The sequence below is a fragment of the Dipteris shenzhenensis genome, chromosome 1, assembly GCF_047967505.1.
Source record: "Dipteris shenzhenensis isolate YYH24624 ecotype China chromosome 1, Dip_SZ_1.0, whole genome shotgun sequence".
NCBI classification, from domain to species: domain Eukaryota; kingdom Viridiplantae; phylum Streptophyta; class Polypodiopsida; order Gleicheniales; family Dipteridaceae; genus Dipteris; species Dipteris shenzhenensis.
The window spans coordinates 25,481,259-25,503,060 of NC_141596.1; the positions used below are offsets into that span (position 1 = coordinate 25,481,259).

Genomic DNA, 21,802 nt, shown 5'->3' on the forward strand with positions numbered 1-21,802 from the left:
CATGCACACACACACACTTTTTTTTTGGGCGAAATCTTTGATTGATTATATTATATGAGTAGCAACCTCAAAACAAGGTGCTACAATTACATCAACTGAAAATTTCAGTATATGCCAAAAAGACCTCATGCGACTCTATAAGCAATCAAAGAAAGATTGATGCAGAGAACACCTAAAAAAGCCAAACAGAGAGAAAGTAGGATCACCAAAGACTTTATAATTCCTATATGTCCATAAAGTCCATAGTGCCCCGTAGCGAACCCAGCGTAGGAAGCTTGCCTTATAGAGCATAATAACCTACCCAAGGTACAAAATTAAGAGCTCGAATGCACTCTATTCTATTCTTTCTAGTCTTTTTAATGCTAGTTTTTGTATTATTGTTTTACATATGAATAGAATCTTAACAATGAACTGTGAACATTAATGTAGAAGGACCTTTAGATCAAAATCTCTCAAAATTCTACATCTTAAAGTGATGATACGAACATTTTGAAGTCCTAGCCAAACCAATGATACCAGCCTTCCAAGGGGGGGGGAATTATGATACTAATCTTTCAAATACTTGGCTAAGTATCACTCATACCACCTATCATGATATACACTTCGACCGTAGTCTTTCACCTAGGTATTCAGCCCGCCTTTATACACTTCTCACATATATTGATTTCATACCCCTTCTAGAGGGCTGCACGTCTCTGATCACCCGTTCACTTCACGAGGCTACCCTTCACACCTTCCTTCACACTACTCGCTCCACTTGTCCACCACCACCTGTGACCGTCCCTTGTAATAGTTGGTACGATGATGAGTACAAGGCTCTATGCCGTCAGCTTAGATTCGAAACCAAACACAAACTTCCGAGAGAGCCAGAGATGATGCATGAGTACCCTCGATTACCGCATAGGAAGACATTTAATCATCAGTCTCAATATACCTAGATGAATCCAAAAACATTCCCAAACTCATCCTCTAAAAACACAACATAGTGCCGTTGCAATCTCATGATAGTCACTCATAAGATTGAAAACCATAAACTCCATCACGCATAGCAAGGACTAGCTACTATGACATCCCCACTCACGTCATCAGCGCCCAACAATAGGTGTAGACCATAGTATAAAAATATTCTCACTTTTTTTTTTTTTGGAATCTTTGAGTCATTATATTACAAAAAAAAACTATCCCAGAAAGGGAGAGCTATAATACATCGAGAGAAAATCTCACTGTAGGACAAATATACATCATGATCAAAGACATGAGATTACAAGCTATCAAAAAGCGATTGCTGCAAAGAGTGTTTGAAGAAAGAGAAAGTGGAAAAAACAGGATCACCAAAGATCCTATGATTATGATCCTTCCAGAGAGTCCAGAGTACCCAGTACCGAACCCAAACAAAAAATAAATCAAACTCCTGTCTAGGTGGATGTATACCAAAAAGCCAGAAGAACTTGCCAAAAACAATCTGAGGAAACCGAGCTCTCAAAATCTGCCCAAGGAAGTCCAAGAAAGCACGAGAGGAAAGACAATACCAAAAGAGATGAGGCACACTCTCTCTCGGAGCCAGACATCTGCGACAAATAGAGGAAGCAATATGTCGTCGTGCCAAGAGCTGTCCATGAGGAAGAACACCCAACAAAGCTATCCACAAGAAAACCTGCTGACGGAGAGGAATCTTAGAATGCCAAATCTGTCTTAAACGTTTTCGCCACCATTTCATAGGACGATTAAGATGCCAAAGCTGATTTGCCTTTTGTGAGATAAATAACGGAGAAAGTAGAACTTTATAAAGAGAAGAGATAGTAATATGTGCAAACTGCAGAGGACAGTATGACAAGCCCACACAAGAACGTGTCTAGTCTTGAAGACAATGCTGTAGATGCAATGGAGGAACCGGTTGAAAAGGCTAGAGCATCAAAGTAATCTTATGCCAAAGTGGACGATAATGCATTCCAAGGCCAAATTTGGCAGCAGCCAAAGGAAAAGTAAGGGGAATTCCAGCATCATCAACAACATCCTGAACCAAACGAATCCCCTTGAGACTCAGAAAATACGAACGTCAAGGCTCCTACAAAGCCAAAGGAAGGGCAAACACTCTAGACCAATGTAATACTTTCAGCTCTGAAAGAGTTGCCCTGCAAGGAATCACTGCCATGCCAATCCAAGTGAGAAAGGATATGTTTCCAATCCATTAACAAATGGGAAACCAAAGGAAAACCAGGGATTTTGCCTGTCACAAAACCAAAAAGAAACTCCCACTGGGAAAGCTGCCAATGACCAAAAGCTGGAGATTCAACATGCAAGAGTAAATGACGAATCATGGCAGCCCATCCACACACCCACACATACTTGAGCATCCATTTATACAAAGTCTTCGTACTAAGTTTCTGTCGGCGCTCCGGCGGTGAAAGGCAGACTCAGCCATGACGAAGCCTAGTACTAAAGGAGAAGGCTGATGGGATATCTCAAGGTGTATGCCTCAGGCACACCTTGGTTTCTATGTGTGAGTGCTAGAGGCACAGTTAGGTGCCCATAAGCACAGTTAGGTGGTGGAGAGCCACATAGGATGATTGAGAGAATCTAGGAGCAGATTGAGGAGATGATTGTGGAGCTCTGAAGTCATCAGTGATGTCAGTGAGCATGTATGAGGTGCCTACTTAAGGACCTCACTCTTCTTCATTCCATAATGCAAGTATTCTGAGTTTGTGTCCACTCTTTCCTTTCCTTTCAGTTTACCAACATGGTATCAGAGCCCTTTGATCCCCCTTGAGCCCATTTCTGCCACATCATCTTCTTCTTCTTCATCTTCTTCTTCTCCATTTTCCTCCTTCTTCCCAAAATCTTTGAGAGCTTGATTCTCCACCTACAAATGACCATTGCCCAAACCCTCTGAGCTGGAAACTCCTCTAGTATGGGCGAACTTCCACCTGCAAGCAATTGAAGAAAAAACGTCTCTGTTGGCTGCCATTCCCCAAACAGTGCATTTTTCGCCATTTCTTCTATTGCTCAATACTCCCTGCCTGCTCCGCCATTGCTTGAGCCCTCTTAGGAGTGGATGGGCGACCTCAAGACGAAGATTTTGAGTCATTTTTCAGCTCATTTGGTTCAGTAACGAAGGAGAAATCGTCAAAACTGGTTCAGCCTGTAGCAACTCCCCCGGGCAATATCACGCGCCATTTCGTCCAACCTCTGTGCTGGACCCTCTCTGGTATATGAGCTTTCTTTTGCTTCAAAAAGCCCTCTTTTCCTTGCTTTCAAGAGTGAGCTACAAGCCCTCCAAGTTCAGCCTTTTGGTTTTGACAGTTTTGGACAAGTTTTTAAAGATGATGCTACATAAAATGCTACTCTAGCATTTTTGGTTTTTTGAAACTTTCAATAACTTCAGTACAAGTGTGGCTTCAGTTTTGTTTTGAATTGCTAGACCTGGTTTTGATTGGAAAGTATTCATTTTAGCCATCTCTATGAAGCATGTAAGAAGAAGCATCATTGATTGAATATTGGTCACTAGTCTTTGCTACATCAAGTGCTTATATTTTGGAAGTCTTTCAGTTATTTTTTGCCTTGTAAGAGAGATAGACACTGCCCAATATCTGGGTTAGACCCTCTCATGGCTACCCTATTGAATCTAGAGAAGTTCAATGGAAAGGGCTTCCACACATGGCAGATGAAGGTGAAATTTGCATTGATGAGGGACAACCTATGGGGACTTGTCAAACCGACTCCAACCGCTTCTTCTACAGCCTCCAATGCTGGAGAATCCTCAACTCCGAGACGACCGGCAAGGGATCCCGCTAGAGAGGAGAAAGCATATGGTATCATTGCTCTTACTTTAAGAGATGATTATATTCACCATATCTCTGACTAAGAGTCTCCTTCATAAGCTTGGCAGAAGCTTGACATGATTTTTGGTGCTAGCTCTCACATTTCTAAACTATCACTTAAAATCTCTTTCTTTGAATTGAAGATGGTTAGTGGCACTACTTTGGCAGCTCATGTCAACTATATGCGGAGTCTTATGACTCAATTAGCTTCTATCAACTCTCCTATTACTCCAGATGATGCTATGGCAGTGTTACTTAAGAGTATGCCTGAAGATTATGATCACATAGTTACCACTTCGAAAAATCTTTCTAATCCTAATCTTGAAGGTATTATCTCTGCTCTCCAAGAAGAAGAAAGGCATATGGAGCTCAGGAAAGGCAATGACATTGTTTATGCTGTAAAAGTCCAAAAGGGCAAGTATACCCCTTGCAAGCACTGTGAAAAGACAAATCACCTTTCAAGGGACTGCTTCAAAATTAATCCATGCAAGCACTGTGGCAAGAACAACCATAATGAGAAGTTTTGCAGAGCCAAAGCAAAGACAGAAAATGCAAATCTACTTTCAGTTGATGAGCCTCCACAAGATGAGGCATCCTTTGAAGATTATGCATTTTAAATCATCTCTATGTATGCTCCAGATCTCTCTTTTTTTATGTCAAGGTACTCAGCCTGGATAGTCCTCCAAAATGAATGAAATAAATTATTGTGTGTTTTGTAAACACCTCTGGTCACCTTATGATGTAGGCCATGTGTATGTTTTGCTCCATGGTACCTCCTGCAGACATTGTGTGCATGTACATAGGAGGAGATAACCATTGGAAGGTCTTTTTGTATCCCTTTTTGTTTACCTTACACCCATGGGAACCCTTGCTAGCATGAGAACCTAGCCATAGATTTATCCTTGACCACCATGAGATGGCATGAGAAACTATGAGACTAGATGTATCCTTGACATAGCCTGAGGCATTTCCTTGAGAGGGGGTTTGATGGGATATCTCAAGGTGTATGCCTCAGGCACACCTTGGTTTCTATGTGTGAGTGCCCATAAGCACAGTTAGGTGGTGGAGAGCCACATAGGATGATTGAGAGAATCTAGGAGCAGATTGAGGAGATGATTGTGGAGCTCTGAAGTCATCAGTGATGTCAGTGAGCATGTATGAGGTGCCTACTTAAGGACCTCACTCTTCTTCATTCCATAATGCAAGTATTCTGAGTTTGTGTCCACTCTTTCCTTTCCTTTCAGTTTACCAACAAAGGCTAATCAAAAAGTAGTCCAAAAACTCTTCATTCAAGCTACAACTGCTTGTGAGGTATAAACGATTTCATTTTAGTCTCTCCCAAATGAGCATCTAAATCTCAATACATCAAATTTAGAACCATACAGATAGTGTCTCCAAAGCTTAAGAGCATATACCACTGCGTAAAGTCTTTTTTCTAGTGTCGGCCGACGATATTGAGAGTCATCAAGCTCAAAAGCAACTAGTCTATCCTATTGGAAAAATGCAGCTCCAATCACATAATCACTCGCATCAGCCTCCAAAATATAAGGCCAGGTAGGATTGGGCAGCGCTAGAACAGCGGCTTCCTTGATACGAACTTTCAATGTGTCAAAAGTCTCATTCAACTCTTCATTCCAAGTGAAGGCTGATTAGATTGACGACCACGACCTTTCAGTATGTTGGTCAGAGGGACCATGATTTTAGAATAATCTCATACTGATTTCCTTAGAAAGACAATAAATTCTGGAAAAGAAAGAAGTTTTTTCACAATCTGAGGTATCGGCCAATCCAAGACCTTTTGAATACGATCTAGATCAATGCTAACACCTTCCCGCGAGACAAAGACGAAGAAAAAAAGTTAGTGAGCATGGTCCAAATGTGATATTCGAAGGAGAGCGCAAAAGGTTGGAAGGGGCGGAACGGGCAGCAAGGGGAAGTGAGAAGGTCCACCGGGTGATGCGAGGAGCCAGCTCATATTTTTTTAAAATTAACTTAGCTTACTTTTTCACTTACCTTAATCTTTCGGGGTATCTCACTAACATTGATGTGCATGCGTTAATGAAACTTAAGTGAATTTACTAATTGTAATAAGTCAAGATTTGGCATGACATTTTTCTAGGTAAAAATCAAAAAATATTGGCTTTGGATGCATGATGATCAGAGTCGTAGATTGTTAGTTACGGATTTTATAATAGAATGACTCATGAAGCTCAAGGCCAACCAAGAGACCTTTTTTAAGGCTTGGAATCACGCCTTTCTTTTCTGCACCACTGTGTGCAATAAATTGGCATCAGAAAACAGATGTGCTCATCACAGTGTGAGATGAATAAGACGCTCTTTAAGGTCCTTGTGTTCTATTGCTGTAAATTTATAGGTGTTGGAATAGCCTTTCCAAAGCACAATGGAATGGGACAAGTGTCATAGGTAGGACAGAATAGATTCAGCTGTTTCAATGGCTTCCAGTAGGAGGCTGGACTTCTCGAAATTTACTGATGAGGCAAGGACCTTGGAACCCTATTTATGGGTGAGGGGCTCACTGGCCAGATCTGGCCGATCTAGTAGGTTGCTGCTGACCCTGTAGCAGTGCCACCAACCTGATGGATATGGCTGGCCAGCTGCTGCTGAATGACCTATTGTTCAAGCTGTATAAGGCCCCAGCCCTCCATTCACTTGCCCTTTATGGGCTCATCAACTAGCCGAATCATGGTCTCATCCAGGCCATTCTTGCAGCCGATGTAACTATCCTTCCAAAAACGCAGTGGGTGATTCCTAACCTAGCTAGCAGCTCTCAAATTTATCATTTTATTGTAGGGTAGGCTTCTTAATGTGATCATCCACTAACAACTCTGTTCTATTTTTTCTAAAATGCTCTTGTATGCCATGAAAAATGCCTTCTAAAAGATGTTTCAAATGTGTAGAAAAGGCTTAAAGACCATGCATTCCTCGTCATACCAATCAATTTGTAGGCCTTGCCCTTCAACACTCCTCCACGTGATGCTGTATATGGAGAGATGAGCAACTCTATGGAGTATCTAATAGAAGTGGGACTTTGGCCTCATGAGAGTCCTAAGACTGACAATTATGAACTCAAAGGTGGAGGAGAAGCAATACACATTATTCAAGTGGGAAAGTCCTATGTGCAATCTCCTACTGATCTTGTATGGAACAAGTTCCCATCCCGGTGTCTCCCAATAACTTCTTCTCATGTAAAGAAGAGGTTAGTGATCGACTGTTGTCAGGCACCATGTCTTGTGGTGGGCATCATGAGTCTAGATCTGAGTCATATGACTTCATGTATGAAAAGTGCGGCTCATCTTTGATCAGGATAGTCATTGAGTTTGCTCATATCCACGTATAACCATGAGCGAAAAGACAATGATACCTCCCACAGATTGTTGCCAATCCAGGGTCAAAACCCAACTTGTGAGCCCCCAAATGAGGACAAAGGGACTTGATACCTAAGGGTGCCATGTCGGCACGATCAAAGAGTGCCACATTGCTACATGTAGGGGGGTGGAATTGAGCTACCATGTCGGCAGCAAGCAGGCTGCTACATGGGCAGCAAAACAGTTCTCCTTATGTTTATTTCAGGGCAGCCACATGGGCTTCCCAGGTCAGCATCTAGGGGCAGAGGCCCTGGTAAAGGGCGGATTAAAGGCCTCATGCAAGCCCTGGAATGGGCAGATTGGCTGGGGCTCATCCCAGCTATAGGCAACAGGTTTCGGCCTAATTATAGGCACAAAGTGGTCGGTCAGTCTGTGGGCTGCTAGATCCTGGTCGTCCATTTACGGTCGGCCAGTAGGATTGCCTGTCTTAAGTCTGCAGTCTTGTTGGTGGATCTGGGGGCCAGTTCGCCCTGTGTAGGGCAAGCCAGTCGACCAATTCAGGGGAGCATCCGAGCTTCAAAAGAGCCCCAGTCTGAGGGTACTAGTCAGTTCATTCAGAGCAACCAGTTGTCCTGCAACCAGTTGCAGGACAACAGTAGGGTTGGAGAACAACTGGAAATGCACATAACTGTTGTCCTGCAACCAGTTGCAGGACAACAGTAGGGTTGGAGAGCAACTGGAAATGCACATAACTGGCAGGAATGCTATCCTTGAGCAGCTAGGTCATCATTTATTTTAACATGGTGTCTGAATTTGAGACAAATGCTCAGGTATGCTTTCCAACAGATCTCTGTGTATCAGCAGCATCGCATCTAAATATGCGCCTGTCCTGCCGCACAAGGGAATCTTTGTGTCTCCGCATCTCAATCAGGTAGAGCCCAATTCAAACCTAGTCGAGGAAATGTATCAGTCGTGCGAGTGGTCTGAAGCCGAGCCCCTCCTGAAAGAGACAGTCGTATCGCCTTCGGATCTCATAGTAGGCCAAACAGACACATAGAAAATGCTCCTCTATCTCGACCTCCCCCATCGTGCATAGTCTACAGGCCCGCTACTCTCTAGGTAGGCCGACTGCTCTCCCAGCCTCAATCCGCAACTGGTGGGACGAGACTCGTATTTATCTGATAGCAATCCACAAGGCGTGTGAGACTTTCCTATCCTCGAGGTATTGGGGCCTGATGATGAGACCATGCTTTGATATCCTCAAAAAGTGGTCATGATAGACTGGGTCTTGGTGGGGAGCTCCTAATCCCCCCCCCACCCAATGCCCGAGATGTGTGAAGCTGGAGAAGGTCTAACCGTATGATACGGTTAATCTCATCATGTCAAATGAGCTCCAGTGCCAGGTGGTGCATCCATGTTGCACTAAAAGAGGGGGAGCCTATCCATCTGGATACCGTGGCTATCAAACCATATGGACAGCCGTGCATACCATGCTGCTCTCTCTGCTAGTCCTCGGGATGACTCTAATGCCAGTCTCGGTAATCTCCACTGAGGTAAGGCCCAAACCATATGGAGAAAAGTCACGGTATGGAAGAGGGCGTCCACCTGGAGAGGCGTCATGGCGAACTCTGCCTGTATGATCTGATGGGGAACTGAAGGCTTGCTCCGAATCATCCTAGATCCCATAATCACCTGTAGCCTCTCAAATCCCTTCCAATCAATAGCTAAAAGGTCACTCCCCCAAAAAAGTGCTAGATGCATGGCAGTCGGTCTCACGAGAGTGTCAAAAAGCCAACCCTCCGTCGGTGGATCCTAGAAATGCGCCTGGAAGCATTGTCTCTCTAATTGGGTCACGGCACCCTTCCCTCGTGTGAGTCGTGCTCTAGCAGCATGGGTCATCGTGAAGCCTGGTCCCGTGAATACTGCCCCTAGGTACGTGTAGAACTGCACTATCTCCACTGGCTCCCCTCGGTAGGTGAAACTATGTCGACGTCAATGTCGATGAAGCACTGCTTGGGATGTGTTGAAGATCATAACCTTGGTTTTCCCAAGGTTGACTATCAGGTCCTCTCTCTGCACCCTCTCCAGTTGCGATCCATAAATCTTAGCCAAAGTGTCGCCAATCATGAGAGTGCGGTAGTTCCCAATATCCATGGGGCCCCCCGCCTTATATATCGGTACAATGGTGTTAGTGCTCCAAGTAGGTGGGAAACCGTGGCATATTGCATGGTTGAACAGCTACGCTAGAACCGGAACCAAGACCTCCTATCCATGTGCGAAGTGCTCTGTACATAGCCCCTCATGGTCTGGAGCCCTCCGGTTATGCAAACAGAGAGAGAGAGAGAGAGAGAGAGAGAGAGAGAGAGAGAGAGAGAGATGATATGATATGATATGATTGTGTTAAAATCGTGTGATATCCTTCAGGATCTATGGGATTGGCGATCACTATTAACTAATAGTGATCCCTTACATCCAGTGAAGAGAGAAATCTTACAACTTTGTCATGTAGCGAGTATGTTGGGCTAGCCAGTACCTTGTTGCGATATTCTAAAATCTCTTTTAAGTAGCTTCCTAGCTTTTTGGCTGGCTGCTCCAGCAGATTCTTTAGGTCTCTGCTTTCCCCATAGCCTTCTCTGATGTGTGCGTATGCTCTACATCTGAGGAGTACATGCTTCTCATTTTCTACCTCTCCTGTGGGGCAGATTTTGCATATTCTTTCCGCTCTCGCAATCCTAGGTCTTGCACATCTACCCCTCTCTACCTCGAGATCATGTGAACTAGTTCTGATTTTGCAGATCAAATGTCTTTTAAATGTTGACATGTCTTCCCCAAGGTATTTCTGCATTCCATAACTGTCCATTGAGTTAATTTCTCGTTTATAAAACTGCATTTTTGTCCCTGGGTTTTGCCATAGTTTTTGTACCATTTTCTGCCTCACAATCTCTCTTATTTCACATGCATCTTTTGGTATATTGAATGGCAAAGTAGAAGGACTCACTATGAATGGTGGAAGTGTTGCACACATCTTGCTATGGATTGCAAAGAAGGACTCACTATTAATGGTGGAAGTGTTGCACACCACGAGTGATGTAATGGTTGCTATAGTGCTACAAGATCAATTGATGCAATAAACACACGAAGAACAAAGATGAGGTCTTAAGACACACTTCAAGGCTCAAATGCCCTTTTTCATTTACAAGATCTTGTTTTCAAAGATTCTTTTGAGGTATATATATATTTATTTTATTTTAATATTTTATTTTCCTATGAATATAATAGCCCAGATCATCGATAGTGTTAATGATGTCCTGCTATGGTGCCTCTGGTGGATTTGGCATTTGACCTTTCTGTTTCAGCATAATTTGTCCATGCATATGCTGTCCCATTTTCTGTTCCATGCTACTGAGTTTGGCATACCCTGTCACCATTTTCTTTTCCATCTCAATCATTTTCTGATGTATCTCATGCATTTTATCTTGCATATGTTTGGCTTCTTGCATCAGTGCTGTGTTTTCATTCTGCAGTTGTATTATAGCCTCATATATTTGCTTTCTCGTTAAGTTGTAGAACTTGGCATATGGTGACATGTTACTCCCAAGTATTTTCTTTGGGGTAAACATCATTCGTCAGGGGCGGGCGGGGGGGCGGGGGGGGGGGGGGGGGGGGGCTGCGTACACATCATTTCTCTCTACCCTTTTCTGCTGTTCATAGTATCAGTGAATTCTTGCCATATTATTTCAAGCATTCTACCTCAATATCAACATTGGTTTTGGCATCTTCCACAATGTTTTGCATTTGTATCTGAATCTGTATTTTTGTAGCTGAATTGTCAATAACTCATGTATTGTGCTGATCTGGTTGGCATCTTCTACAGCGTTTAGCATTTGCATCTAAGATTCTGGTTGCCTGGTTTGATTTGAGATTCTGCAAGTGTTTTGATCTGTTGATTCTGCAGGTCCGTCCAGGTGTGTTGGAGGTGGCTTGACAGAGGTATCTGATCCTGGAGCAGGTTTCGTGATCTCTGAGGGTCCTTGGCGCAGCTTGTATGTATTGGAGAGGGCTTTTGTAGACGCGCTAGCTGGCCAGCAATATGTGTCTCTTGCTACTGTAGAGGCTGGGGAGGGGGGGCAAAAGCGGGTGGGCTCTCCAGATAACGGCCATCTCTGAAGGCCGTTATCTATGATCAAGTCATGTACCGCTACCATCTCCAATAAGTGTCGCCCATACCCTATTATTTGTGGTGCATCCTCAATGTGTCTCACTATCCCGAGCTCAAATAGGTCTATCTCTGGTATTGTGAGGGGATCTGTCCCAAAGTCAAGTAGAACCACCTGTCTGCTCCTCATTGAAGCCACTTAAGAGAAGAATCTAGAGAACTCTGTTATATCATCATATATCATCTTGTGTGGGCTGTGACCCTCTGTGGTGACCTCATGTGTATAGAATGATGTATCCGGGGGGAAGTAGCATACTGCACTGAAAATTGAACGTGCTCCGGCTGGTCTCTTGGAATGAGGTGCACCTCATTCAACACATGGGTATTGGCCCACAATTGAGTCATTGAGAGGGGATGTTATAAAGTTCAATGACCCATCTGTGATCCCCCGTTTGAGGACCGGGTATAGTGAACCTGGGATAGGGTAGGATGGAGTCCTGGCGGTTTGGGCAAGCTAGAAGAATGCCCACTGGAGGCTGTAGCAGAGGCTGCAGATGGCAGAAGGTTGCAGCACTCTGTGCAAGTTGGACGAGGCTGCAGCAGGGGCCTCGCTGATCTGGTTGGCTGGCAGCAGAACCCTGGTGGCAGATCCAGTCAGCTGACTGGGCTAAAGGGTCTTCCAGTCGGCTGATTCACAGGCCAGATTGGCTGGTCTGTAGGCTCTTTCTGCTGGACTGGCTGCCTATAAAAGGAGCCCTAAGATGGTCCAGAAAATCCATCCCACTGAAGCCCTTCTACTGAAGGCACTTAGGAGCAGATTTCTGGTTCATAGTTCTCAGCTTTGTTCAGTCCTTTGCCCAGCAATCTCCTGAATGTTTGTGCCTCTATCCTAGAGCAGTTTCTTCAATTTAGTGCTTGATATATCCTGAAGCTTACTTCGTACATGTGCTGCTCTATCTCCATTTGTTTACAGTTTGTGAATTCAAGATTCATTGTGCATTCATAAGTGTTTGAAAATAGTCTCCTATATCTATCTGCTTCATGGAGGTTCAACTTTCTCGACCTCTATTTCAAACATCATCAAGATGGTTGGCATCCTCGTTGTCAAGACCAAGTTTTTCTCATAGCACTCTCATTCCTTACCAACATAATCTTTCCTGTTCCTAAAACTGATTCAATGCATCATAGAGCACGCTGTTTTTTACGAGGCAAAGACAGGTCTTAATCTGTCAGGTGTGGAAATTCAATCTAGTGACCTTCTCCATATTGACCACAGAACACATGAGCTCCATCTTGAACAAGTCCTTGTTTATTCACAAAACTTTGGAAATGCAATGGCCAAGCAGCTCTGATACCCAATTGATAGCAAAGACTAAGGCATGCAACCAAGCTTGATATGAAAGGGCAAGCCAAACGGAGCATAATTGTTGTATAAAAAAATAAAAGCTAATGTGACAATCTTATATTCACAAGAAATGGAAATGACCAGTGCATTGTGAGCAATGACAATCACATCAACTGAGAGCTAGCACAGGAAGCTGATGCCCATAATGACTGTGCACAATTTAGAAGGATCTCCAGTCCCCTGATAAGGATTTTCTTGAGCTACTGCAGTTGATGATCAACTATTAAAGGAAGAAAGACATAAACTCTACTAAACATAGCCAGCCGACTCTCATAATTAGCATAGAATAGAGGCTGAATAACAGTGAAACTCAATGTCATATTGAGTTAAAAGGGGGAGTCATATGCATATGCTTGAGCTACAGCAGTTGATGATCAACTAATAAGGGGAGAAAGACATGAAACTATACTAGCGGCAAATATAGCCAGCCGAATCTCATAACTGGCGCGGAATAGAGGCTGAATACACAGTGAAACTCAATGTCATATTGAGTCAAAAGGGGACTCATATGCATATGATTGGTATTTACCTTTACACTGGGCAGTTTGCATTTTAAATGCCACTTATGCTCCTATTAAAGGTCAGCCACCTGATGCAGCCCAACCTCTCACAATACCTGTATCAAAGGAAGGCTGCATGCCTTTCACATAACCAGTGAAGTCATCCTCACAAGATCACTTGATTGATTGCAAATTGTATAACATAAATTTAGAGATGTAAATCTCCAAAACAGATAAAGCTGTGTTACAGGGTTCCAAACAAAACATATTATGCAAACCATTATGAATCTGAAATCAAATCAGGAATAACGCCACTCAATGTTCCTGGTAGTACTGATCAGGATTTAACAGTATAACCAACCAAAACAATAAGAGAATTAAGATAGATCAAAAGGAAATACTTTTGCACACTCATTTCTGGCCTTGTTCCAGTCTATGCCTTGATATGGTATGTTGAACAACTCTCTTCTCAATGACTGAACAACTTCCGTTATTTTCCCTGTAAAGCGTTTCCCATATATGTAACACATTGGTAGATACACCATCCTGCAGTGACACCACATTCGCCCTGCAGTAAAACCTTTGAGTCAGCCTCCTCCAAACCAAAATAAAGCAGAATCATGTCAACAACTCCTTAACAATTGTGATAGCATTCTGGCAATGATTACAAATTTGAACCTGGGTGTATTGGAAGAATGTATGGCAGCAACCATATTTCTGGGGGTAGCGGATTATTCCCTTCCCATTCAAAAGCACCTAGAACCTGCAACTCCCAATGGATAACTCATTTAGAATACTTCTGAAGTCTTCATAGTGGGTAAAACAAAGATTGGGTTTATAATGTAGGGAAGAACACTGTTCCGCACTGATAGCCAAAATTTCCCCCATGAGGGAATTGTCGTTGCACCCCCATGCTTCAAAATCCAGGACTTTCCCTTTTCCATGGCTCCATCCTCCCCACCATCAGCATCCATTCCTAGAAGCCTCAAAGTCACATAATTTAGAACTGAGCCAAACATGGTACTGTGCCCCTCTATATGTAAGCCCCAACCGCCATCCTCATTCTGCATAGACAAAGGATGCACAATGTGCAAGAGACAGAAAATAACCTATCATAAGCATTAAAGGAACATGTGAACTAATTCAAACCTAGAAGTTAAGTTAGTCACCATCTTTAAAAGATACCACACCAAAGCAAACAAAGTGTTAATTGATCCTTTCATTAGTGTTTCATTAGTGTTTCAAAGCTCCATTGCTGCCTTCTAGGACCACTTTCTAGAAGCCTCTAAGTCACATAACTTAGAATTAAGCCAAACATGGTATTGTGCCCCTCTATATGCAAGCCCCAACCGTCATTCTTATTCTCCATAGACAAAGGATGCACAATGTACAACACAGATAAAATACCCTATCATAAGCATTAAAGGAACATGTGAACAAACTCAAACCTAGAATTTTAAGTTTGTCAATATCTTCAAAACAATATTGTACCAAGCAGAGAAAGTGTTAATTGATCCTTTCATTAGGGTTTCATTTGGCCACCTAGAAAGCTCCATTTCTGCCCTCTCGGAGCTAATTTCTAATCTGCTTTTCATCACCATCTGTATTGGAATATCTTACACAACTTCCAATTCGCTAAATTTCTTCATTCAAAATTTTAACTTTTTATTTCTGTATTTTTCATTGGCAATTCAATAACAGCTACTTTTAACATTTTCAAGATGGTTGTGCCAACCTTGCACTTTTGCCTGATTATTAGTAATTCCTCATACAGTATTTTCACAAGAGGTTTTCTTGGTCTTCTTGTTATATTTGGAAGATGTACACAATATCCAACCGGAGGACTTGTACATTTACATGGCATACCTTGGGGAAGAGCTGTTAAACACAATATCCAACCGGAGGAGGACTTGTACACTTACATGGCATACCTTGGGGAACAGCTGTTAATCCCCATTTGAAACCCATTTTTGTCCATGAAAGGCTAGACTAAGGTCTCTTGGACCCATATGCAACCTTCTATAGCACTACCCATAACCCCTGGGTGCATAATACATATGCATGCAGTCTTTATTATGTATAATTTGACCCATACAATACATGCTCGCCATGCGCTCTAGTCTGTGAGATTCTTGCTTGAGTGCCATGCGGCAATCAGGTCTTAATAATTATTAATCCATATCCCAACAATTCCTGAAGTTGTCTTTGAATCTCTTCCTGCTACCCTTGGTCAAATTAGGAGAAAAACTTGGTATGAGATCAATCTTACGATCTTTGGTTGTAATGGGTGGAAGAGAATCGATTACTCCTAAAGGAAGCAATTTCCATGCTGTTTTAGAGAGTCTCTCCTTTCCTAATAAGGTTATGCATATTCCCCTCACTTGTCCTATGTGTAAACCATCAAAGTTTGGGAAGAATTCCAGACTACCTTAGAAACATGAATGTGACTTACCAAAGACATCATGTTACTAAGTAATCCACTTTGATGACGATGTATTTGCCCTGATGATGAAGGAAAACCATGTGCACCATGTAATCTCGACTCGGAGGGGTTTGGCAATGTGTTCACCCCAACAATAGGTCCAACCATGAAATCGATGTGCTCCACATAATCCTAAAAATGGACCTATATGTTGCCAACTGTAGAGAAGGGGGAAGAGGCAGATTTGGAGATGGGGAGAGAATAGCAAAAGAAAGGGAGGAGAAGAGAGGAGAAGGGGAAGGAGAGAGGAAGAGAAGTAGAAGTAGAAGTAGAATTTATTATCGTCCTCGGTGGGCCAAAAATGACCCATGGGACCTAATCCTTAGTACAAAAAATCTCCTCCGATGTGGAGGGGTCAAGAGTTTTCAAGTTCTTGATGGTACAAAAAAAGACGAGTGACAAAAGACCCCAACCCTGCCGGAGAGGTAGTGGAGAGAACTCATGAGAGCTGTGTGGTGTCTACCAGTATCTGCTGGTAATCATCCCTGATATGTGCATATCTGGGGCACTGTAGAGCTACATGTGCCTCTGTCTCGACTGTCTGTGAATCACAAAATCTGCAAACTCTGGCATGTCGTGGCAAATTCAGCCAAGCTCCTTTCTCTATGGCCAAGGTATGTGACCGTGTGCAAAATCTGGGAATATTCCTGCAATAGAGAAGAGGGATGGGAGTGCTGATGTATGGCTGAGCAGAGGCATCTGATTTCATGAATGATGGCCAGCATAGAGGATCTATTTAATCTTGGTAGTATTCTAACTTGGTCTTCCTTTCTACTGTCAGCCATTGAGCCTGTAGGGTGCATAGTAAGGACCACTGGAATTCCTGTAGTTTGACCTTTTTAGGTGGCATAGTTAAGTATGGTTCCACTTTCCATCTGCTGAACTATTTCCTTATGTCTGTCCCCCATCCTGTACATATGATCTTGCTTTTATGGTTCTTTTGAAGTTTCATACTTGCTGTCCATGCTCTGTGTGGTAATCTGTCTGTTGGCATTTGTTGCATGTCCACTAGATATTGCATCACTCTGATCAATGCATGAAACCCAATTGGCCTGTTGTCTGTTTCCAAAGGAAGCACAGAGTATGGGGTAGTAGTCTTGACTCCTAGATGTCGCCGTAGGAATGCTTTCTGCATTTTTTCAATCTCATTCCATGTAGATGGAGAGATGCTGCCTCCCCATACTTCTACTCCGTAGAGCACTGTTTGGACCACATATGCATCAAACAACATATTCCGGATCTTCCAGTTCCGGGTGTCAGTGTGCCTGCAATCATTTTCAAAATTGATAGTATTTTCCCCAACCTGTGTCCAACCTTCTTTGTGCACATTGCCACCATCTATGGTCGACTGGTATGTCGATGCCTAAATATTTAAAGGTGTTGACATATTCAATGGGCTGCCCCACAAAGCTGATAACAGGAAGGTGTTCAAGTTGAGTGGTGCATACTGCCATCATTTTGAGGGGATAGAGAGATAGAGAGAGGGAGGAGAGAGAGAGAGTGTGAGCATAGGCAGCAGGAAGGAGATAGGATTAGATGTCACATCAAAAAGGTACCATACAAATCATAAGGGGCTGACTTATATAGTCCCCCTTCTTAATCCTATCTTACCACCAATTTCTCTTCTTTTTCCCCACCTATTTCCCACCGAATTCCTCACCTTCATTACAGCCATCCCTCCCCAAGGAATTTTGCCCTCAAAATTCTATATGCGGGCTGTTAAATAGGTGCATCAAATAGCAAATAATAATCAGCCCGGTAGGAGATAGGAGTTGTCCTAGACAATGCTCTCTAGCTGCCATGAGTTCTCATCCTCACGAAGTCCCTGGCACTTCATAAGATACTCGGTGTAGACTTTGTTTCGGAGTACATGATCCTTGAAACCCATGATGCGCTCCAGAACATAGACTATGTGGCCCTCCTCATCCATAGGTGGTAGCTCAAGAAGGACTTGGACATGCTGTTCGACATGTGGCTTCAGCAAGGACACATGGAAAACATTACGAATCCTAGAGGTCCTGGGTAGCTCCAACTCATACGCCACCTCGCCAACTTTGCAGATGATCCTGTAGGGACCGTAATACCTGTGAGCAAGCTTCGTGTTGGTGTTACCTTTCAGCGAGGCATAACGGTTCTTATGGAGGCGTAAGTGCACATAATCCCCTTCTTCAAAAGATAGATACCTCCTCTGTTCATCCGTATACTTCTACTGCTTGGCTTGGGCATCCTGCATATTCTTTTTAGCGAATTGCAAAAGGGCATCCATACTCTCCAAGTCATTTCTCGCTTGCTGATTTTTCACAGCCATGTCTACAACTAAAGATGGCATACTCACTGTGCATCCATACATAGCCTCGAACGGGCTCATGCCAATAGGGATGTGCTTGGTACTGTTGTAACAAAATTCAATAAGTGCCAACCAGTTATCCCAAGACTTCTGTGTGTCTAGACAGAAATGCCTCAAATACTCCTCCAGCCATTTGTTCACCCTTTCTGACTGTCCATCCGTCTCAGGGTGGGTAAGCACTGCTAGGTGTAAGAGAAGTACCCACTGCTGTAAATAACTCTTGCCAAAAGTGACCCATAAATTCTACATCTCTGTCGCTGACAATCTCCCGAGGGAAGCCATGATCCTTAAAAACATGCTCGATGAACTGCCAAGCAACCTCTGATGCTGAATAACGGGTCTTAGTGGGTATGAAATGGGCCTGCTTTGTCATTCTATCAAACACCACAAAAAAACTATCCCATCCCCGCTCTGTGGAAGGCAACCCTGTGATGAAATCCATAGCAATGTGAGTCCATTTGCCTTCTGGAATAGGTAATGGCTGCAAGAGACCCGAGGGTAACCGGCTGTCCACTTTATTCTGCTGGCAGGGCAAACATTCACTGACAAATTAACTACGTCCCGCCACAAGCCATCCCAAATAAAGCTCTTTTTGACGTTTTCATATGTCTTAGTAATACCCACATGTCTTGCCAAAGGAGATAGTGCATTTCCTGTAAGACCAGCAGTCGGTACTTTGAACCTAGCACCAAATAAATTCTATCCTTGCACCACAACAGCCCATTATGCAGCTTAAATTCAGCATGCCCCTGGCTCAATGGCCTCTGTAACTCCACAAATATGGAAGCTGCCTTGGAATCATGCATGTCAATCTTAGTGAACTGCGCACCCTTGAGTTCATCCAACAGGTCATCTATCCTGGGGATTGGAAACCTATTCTTGATGGTGACCTTATTCAAGTCTCTATAGTCAATGCACATACAGTAATAACCGTCCTTCACCAAGAGCACATGGGATGCAAAAGGAGAAGTGCTATGAGTGATGAAACTCTTCTTAAGTGAGTCCCTCACTTGAGTTGCCACTTCCTCCCGTTCTACCTTAGAGAATCGGTATGGGGCCTTATTGATTGGCTTACTGCCAGGTTCCAGGACTATGGCATGATCTACATCTCTTCTTGGAGGCAATTGTGATGGCAAATCAGCAAACACATCTACAAACTCTGAGAGCAATCTCTGCATATCACAATCATCAACACGGGGAGTACCACCCTCCTTAGTTACTGACACATTTAATGCATATATGACGCTGCCCATCTTGAGCTCTCTGGCCAACTGCCTTGCTGAAATGACCTGCAATTTAGGAGCTGCAATACCATGCAATGTAACTGATCCATCCCTGTGGACAAAGCTGAGTGTTAAGGCATTGAAATCCATGCTGATTTTGCCCAGTGATTGCAACCAATCACAGCCCATGACAAGTGCCAAGAGATCACCTGCAAATGTATAGTCATCAGAGAACTTAATCCTTGCATCTTGGCAACAAGATCTACTGATCATATGCTGTCCATTGGCCACTTCTACTCTCAGCCCATGGTCTATCTCAGTAGCAATCAGTCCCACCCTCTATAAGGTCTTGTAGTTAACAAAATTGTGGGTGCTACCGCCGTCCACCAAACACATACACAATCCTGCCATTAATCATCCCTGTTAATTTAATAGTATCAACACTTTTGGCACCCATCAGGGCATGCATGGAAATAGTATAAAGTGTTGGCTGGGCATCCCAATAAACCTCTTCCTCGTTCACAAGAGCATTACCACCGGCATCTTCACGTGCATAAAAAAGCATCGCATCGTGATGCTCCACAAAAAAGAGTGTGGGCCTACGGCCTCTCATGCCACTAGTGGGCAGAATCTCATACGAATGCAATGCATGAGTGTCATGCACAATAGCACCATCAGGATCAAAAGGAAAGTCGGTGCCCTTCGTGGCTCCAGTGTCGGGAGCCTCATCTGCATCATGTGTATTTTCCTTCTCATCCTGAGACGTATCCAAAGAACCTGGGGCATCAAACAATTCCTCGTCATCTAAGAGGTCAATGATCATGCTAAGCTTGGCAGTACCACTGTTGCGCATCTTGCACACATTCCTGTGCTCAGGAGTCCATTTCTTGCCACATTTGAAACATTAGTTGGCCTTCTTTCTGCTGTCCATTATTGCCCGTGTATGCAGTTTTATCTCAGTCTGCTCATTTCCAGCAGTAGGCTTGGCATCAGGATACCTGTAAGGCCTGGCATACGGCATCTTACTACCCGAGACAGTAGGAAAGAGAGGAAATGGTGCTGCTGCAGATTTCTTGTCAGTCCACTCAGCAAACTTAGGCTTCGACTCATTGTCATACCCCGTAGCATGCGAGCTGTCCATGGCATTTCTGTGCTTGCCAACGTATTTAGGCTCGAATACTTATGCAAGCTGAGCTGCCCTCTCAATTGTTTGAGGGTTATGTGCCTTCACATCTGCAGTGAGAGAAGAACTTAACCCATAAATGAAACGCAGCAGCTTTCCCTTTTCAGATACCTCCTGCACAATTAGGGAAAGCCTCCAAAAACGCTGCAAGTACTCTTGGACCGTACCGGTCTGTGACAAGGCATGAAATTCAGCCAAGTATTGATCCAATACAAGTGGTGATACAAATGTAGTGACCATCAATTCTTTGAAACCCTCCAAGTGGTTGGTCTTTGAGGAGAATCCCTCATATATCGCCACCATGTGTGGACATAGTCTTGCATATGCATACCTGCAAAAATAATGCGCTCCTCCTCAGACTTGGGGTAGAAGCGGAAATAGTCTTCCTGCTTCGTGAGCCACTCCTCCAACTCATTGGGAGTGCAAGTGTCCCCTTTAAACTTTTGCACTGTGAGTTTGTCCTTGATATCCTTGGCTGCATAATTCTTGTGTGTGTAACCTCCAAAAGTGCGAGCATCGTCGCGCTTGAGGTTCACATAATCAGAGAAGGGCATATCAAGTTTGATGGCCTCAGGTAGGACCCTGTATGAACACAAAGAATCTGCCAACATGTCATCAAAAGTGGCTTGCTGCCCACCACCAACCGCCTGTTGCGTAGAAGCTTCTACCATCTGATGCACTGGCTGCGTCTGGCTATATGTGCTCGTTGGCGGAGCGATAGGTGCATGAACCCCGAGCTGGGTCTCTCTACCAAATGCATCTCTCCGAAATGATGGCATACCAAAGGGCTGAGAAGAAAACTGACCTCTCTCCCAGTGTGGGCTGTCATATAAACCCAAGCCAGCTCCAAGCATACTCACTGGTGCGGTGAAAGGAGCACTAGCCGGATGCACACCAACGGGTCGGCCCAAAAGAGATGGCTCAGCCTGCATAGATGCAGAAAGCTGAGAGCCAAAAGATGACCTGACATCTTGCAAGAAGGTGCTATGTGGCACAGAAAATGCATCATCTATGTCCAGATAATCCCCAAGCTGGGGTACATGCAATGGTTGAGAAGACTGAAGCTCATAGGCACGATGGGCATCTGCCATAAAACCCCTGCGTGGAGCAGACAAAACATCCTAACTGTCTAAATGGTCCCCTTGCTGGGGTGCGGACTGCTTGCCTTTATCCTGCTTAGCAATGGCAGATGTGATATGCTGACCAATCTGATGTCCCATCTGGACAAGAGCCGTATACTGCATAGCCATGGTTGTGGTAAGTTGCTGGCTGAACTCCTGTCCTATCTGGCGGAAAGCACCCTGGAGCATAGAGGAAAGGGCATCCGAAAACTGCGTCTGCGCTGCTTGCGCTTCCCAAGAT

At 43.8% G+C, this 21,802-nt stretch overlaps 1 protein-coding gene across 1 annotated transcript in view; it reads right to left on the bottom strand.

Annotated features, from left to right (window-relative positions):
• The window catches only part of CAS1 (cycloartenol synthase 1), a 139,502-nt gene that overhangs the window by 110,561 nt on the left and 7,139 nt on the right, over window positions 1-21,802 (bottom strand). The window contains exons 4-6 of the mRNA XM_087373571.1: window positions 14,072-14,269; window positions 13,884-13,968; window positions 13,607-13,773 (exon numbers count right to left, since the gene is read on the bottom strand). Of these exons, the coding sequence (XP_087229697.1) occupies window positions 13,607-13,773; window positions 13,884-13,968; window positions 14,072-14,269 (450 nt within the window). The remainder of the gene's footprint in view (window positions 1-13,606; window positions 13,774-13,883; window positions 13,969-14,071; window positions 14,270-21,802) is intronic.